Genomic DNA, 4714 nt, shown 5'->3' with positions numbered 1-4714 from the left:
AAATTATCATCTTTAATTACCTTAAACACAGAGTTGAATCAGTTCAAATCCAAATTTAAACTTTTTAGATTTGTCAAATACTAAATTTCAGTCAATTTTTAATTTTCAAATAAAATCAGAGTTTCCAAACACAACATTATGTTAATTGTATTTAATTAGTGCAATGAGAATAAGATTTTGTGTTATTTAGAGCAAGTACCACCTTTTTCAAGTATGATCCTCATAATGAAGCTCAATGCTCACCTAGCAAGATAGTTAGTCTTCCCCTTTGCTCAACCTACCCTAATAAAACTAGAGCAAGAATAGTAAATGTACATAAAAGAAGTAGCTAGGAACATACATAAAAAAAAAATAAAAAAAAAAAAGACTTAGTATAGTTGTATCTTACATCATAAAGTGAAAGGGCTACACATAAAGCCATAACACAAACAATCACAAACATTCTTTCTTGCACAATTAAGTCCATCTCATTTCAAGACAAATTAAAAGCACCTCAAATATTTCTCCCTTTCTCTTCTTTCTCTCTTTTCCATCCCAAAAGACATCATCTTTGCTTGCTTTTCTCTTCACCTTTTTCTTTCTCACTTTGGATTCATGGATGCTGCTCAATGGCCACACCCACAGGTATGTTACTATATATGCTCATCAACTACTTCTCTTAATTACTACTTTTATTATATATACTTTCTTTAACAAATACAAAATAATATTTATAATAATAAGTTTATTTTTTATAATTATGTAAAGGGTTTTTAGCTAGGAGGTTAAATTATGAAAAATAATACCCAAAAGATCTAAAATTAATTAAAGTGTTTTTCATAAAAGAAAAAACCTTTTTGGTGATATAAATTTGGTTGTATATGCATGAAACTTTTCTTTGAAAGATGTTTAATGGAGTCATTTCCATGCCTTTCTTCACCTTTTCTTTTCTTTATTGTTTTGTTGTTCTTGAAACATGTAATAAAACTTTTCAAAAAGGGTGTTTAGATATAAAAAGGTAATATTAGTAATTATTATGTGTTTGTTTGTTATTGTTCTTAACTTTCTTTTATGATCTATCTCCTTTTTAATTCAATCCCCAAATCAAAAGTATCATTATAAACCTATAGCATAACATAATAAATTAAACTTTAATTTCTCTATCCATCCATTTAAATTTGCTACTTAATGTAGAAATGTTTTTTCAAAATTATTTTACTCATCTAATCCCTATAAATTTTTATACTACGTAAAATGAAGTGACAAATTTTTAAACTCACTTTAATTTTTTTTTTTTTGTGGGGATGATAAAATTAGCAAGTAGGTGGTTATTCAAGGCCAGTGGAGGAATTAGCAATACCACAAATCCCAAACAACAACAATAATGATATGAACAATAACAATACAAATAATCCTCCAAATATCAACAATAATTCAAGGGCATCATCAACAACACAAGTAGTAGGAGATCAAAGAAGAGCAAGGCCACAAAAAGATCAAAACTTGAATTGTCCAAGATGTAATTCTACCAACACAAAGTTTTGTTACTACAACAATTATAGCCTTACTCAACCAAGGTATTTTTGCAAGACTTGTAGAAGGTATTGGACTCAAGGTGGATCTTTGAGAAATGTTCCTGTAGGGGGAGGTTCAAGGAAGAACAAAAGATCATGCTCATCATCATCATCAAACCCATCATCCACATCAAACCCATCATCAATACCCACTAAAATCATCCCTGATTTAAATCCACCAAGTTCCTTATCACACCTGATTACTGCCTCCCAAAACCCTAAATTTTTAGAAGGTCAAGATCTTAACTTGGCTTTCCCTATCCAAGGTATTTTTCACAATGATCAAAATCATGAACCCATTAACATAATGAATATTACTAATAATAACAATAATAATAATAATAATAATAATAATAATAATAATAATGATAATAATAATAACCTTAACCTTACTAATAATAGTAATAATTCATGTAATACTACTACTTCTTCTACCCCAATTTCAGCTCTTGATCTTCTTAGAACTGGAATTGCTACAAGGGGAAGCTTAAATCCTTTTGTTCCAATGCCTATGCCAGATTCAAATACACTTTATCCATCTGGGTTTCCTAATTTACAAGATTTTAAGCCTAATTTGAATGTATTTTCACCTCAAAATGATCATAATAGTATGGTTGGATCAGGAGATAATAATGCTGCTAGGCTTTTTTTTCCTTTTGCTGATATGAACAAATTAGCAACCTCAACACCCACAACAACTCCTCCTCCCCATCATCATCATCATCATGAGATTGATCATGAAACCAACAAATCAGAAAATGATCATCAACATCATCATCATAATCAAGGGCCAACAACTGAATATTGGAGTGGCATGTTAGGTGGTGGAACATGGTAAAATTTTTTAGTGATTTATTACATGCTCTCCATATCCCTCTTATTTTGCACCAGTTTTCATTTTAATTTGTCTTACTGATTTTGCACCCTTTTTTTTTAGCTATAGTCTCACTCTTATTCTTTTAATCTCTTCTACGAACTTATAATCTCTTTTCATCTTAACAGCTCATTTCTGTCCACTATTCCAACTCAATTTCACTATTTCTACTAAATTTTAACCATTTTATACCAGGTGCAAAATGAGAGGGATAGATGAAGTAGTGTATTTATCTTTAGTTTAATTTTGAGTATATGGTTGGTGAATTTGTTTTTTTTTAAAAAAAATTAAAACTAACATATATATAGAGGGGTACATCTTAATTGTTGTATTTGATGATAATCACACTATTGATATTGTAATAGTCTTTTAATTTGGAGTTCTTTTAGGGTTTGGGTTTTTTTAATTTTCATTATTTATATAAAGGGTTTTATTTATTTAGGTTAGAGATAGAAGAAGAGGTGAATATATGACTTTATATCTAACTTTTAGATCCATGGCCTATATTCATACCTTCTTCCATCTAAAATCATTAAGGAAATCCCTTTTTATTGTATTATTTTCTTAATTAGTGCTTGATTTATTGCTAATGAAGCTTTAATTTTTAACTTAACCTAATTAATAATCTTCATGTTAATTTAATTATCATGATTATGAGTCATGACTTTGTAATATGAAGTTCCTTTTAATCTTTTTCTTTGCTTACTTGCTCTCTTTTGTCTAAACTCTTACCCACCAATTGTTTTGATACATTCAAGGAAATTACACAAATTAATGGTTTTTTTTGTTACTCAAAATTGCTAATGTGGAATTCTATCTCAAAGTTGGAGCTGTCAGATCTGACATCTTTATCTATTTTGGGGAAAGAAATGAAAGAATCTTCCAGCCTTGAAAACCACTTCCATGAATCGAATAAGAAAAAGATAAAGAAGAATATGTATTGTGTAAAAATCAATTCAATTAATATCTTTGTTTCAGTTATTTGTTAAGTGTAATTGGATTTATTGTTAATATGGGCGTATAATCAAGGAAATATAAAGTGCACGCACTTCATAAGTTAAGAAGATTTCATCTCAAAATCATAGGAGGAAAGGCTCTAATAAACATATCATCTTTAATTTGTCGAGGTCGGATAAATTATTCTAACAGTTATAATAAGATAATAGAATATATAACATATATATTTTGAAGTTACTATTGTTTATATAAATTTTTTGTTGAATTGGTTGTTTGACACTGTATAAGAAACTAAAGATGGCAAGAAGTGCTACTGATTTAAATATCATTCATTTATGAAATATTTAGCATCATGTATAAGAAGAGTAAATGTTGCATCCTCATTTATAGTGTAGCTTTCGTGTGCAAAGGTATAATTAGAGATTTACATTTGAGTGTTCAAGAGTTTTGTGTATGATAATAGACTGGCAGATCGGGTTAATTTCAATTCATGTGTGTATGTATGTAATTGATATCTTGACAATCAGATTTTATTTTTATAAGCAGATCTGGTAATTTTAGACATTTCTAGGCGTGATAGTGTAATGCAACTTTGGCGTAGCTATACAACCATCAGTTTATCATTTTGAATGAGTTGATTCTTTAAATACAAAGACTTTAACTAGTTTAGTCGGTAAGGTCGAGACTCTAAAAGTCTTAGTACTTAATACACCTTTTAGGCTCTCTACACGCAAAAGAAAAGAGCATTTTAATTGATTAGTTACATGGTTATGATTGTTAATTGCAGTTTATCTTGTAATTGTCAATTAATCTCAAATGAAATCTCTGTTTGATCTTAGTGTTTACTAAATCAAAGGTTCATCATATAATATCAAACTTGCCTAACTATAAAATATAATTTAAATCTTCAATTCAAATCCAAGCACTACATGATATATACTTAGAAACAATGAGCTGACCATTAATTCATTAATTAAAGATAAGTACTTACAATTTAATCAATTAAATAATTTAGAAAAAAAAAAGTTTACCTGCCTCAACAAAAGCTCACCTAATAACATCATATTTCATGAACAAGAGGACCCCATTTATACAATTTGACCCATCATATCCATGAATGTTCATCATTATTGCATGTTTCTTAGTTAGCCATCTTCATTAATTTAGTTAAATAATGACTGGTTTAATTACTTTTAGTGACTCTAGTTTTTCATTTAGAATATTTTAATTTTAAAAAGGGAAATTTATATATAAAAAATAAAATATATTTATGTCAGATGTTTTTAGATTCATCTTAATGTGGTATTTTTTAATTAGGAAAAATTATTGT

The 4714-nt window shown here is 28.4% G+C and overlaps 1 protein-coding gene across 1 annotated transcript; it reads left to right on the top strand.

Annotated features, from left to right (window-relative positions):
• Positions 1-349: 349 nt before the first annotated feature.
• On the top strand, positions 350-2810 carry LOC130809651 (dof zinc finger protein DOF2.5). The gene is made up of 2 exons (XM_057675398.1): positions 350-624; positions 1297-2810. Exons 1-2 carry the CDS (start codon positions 595-597, stop codon positions 2389-2391), a joined length of 1125 nt encoding a protein of 374 aa, XP_057531381.1. The 5' UTR covers positions 350-594; the 3' UTR covers positions 2392-2810.
• Positions 2811-4714: the final 1904 nt, after the last annotated feature.

Source organism: Amaranthus tricolor, chromosome 4, assembly GCF_026212465.1.
Source record: "Amaranthus tricolor cultivar Red isolate AtriRed21 chromosome 4, ASM2621246v1, whole genome shotgun sequence".
Classification (NCBI taxonomy): Eukaryota; Viridiplantae; Streptophyta; class Magnoliopsida; order Caryophyllales; family Amaranthaceae; genus Amaranthus; species Amaranthus tricolor.
The sequence above is the reverse complement of the archived record's forward strand: the minus strand, read 5'-3'. Positions and strand labels throughout refer to the sequence as shown.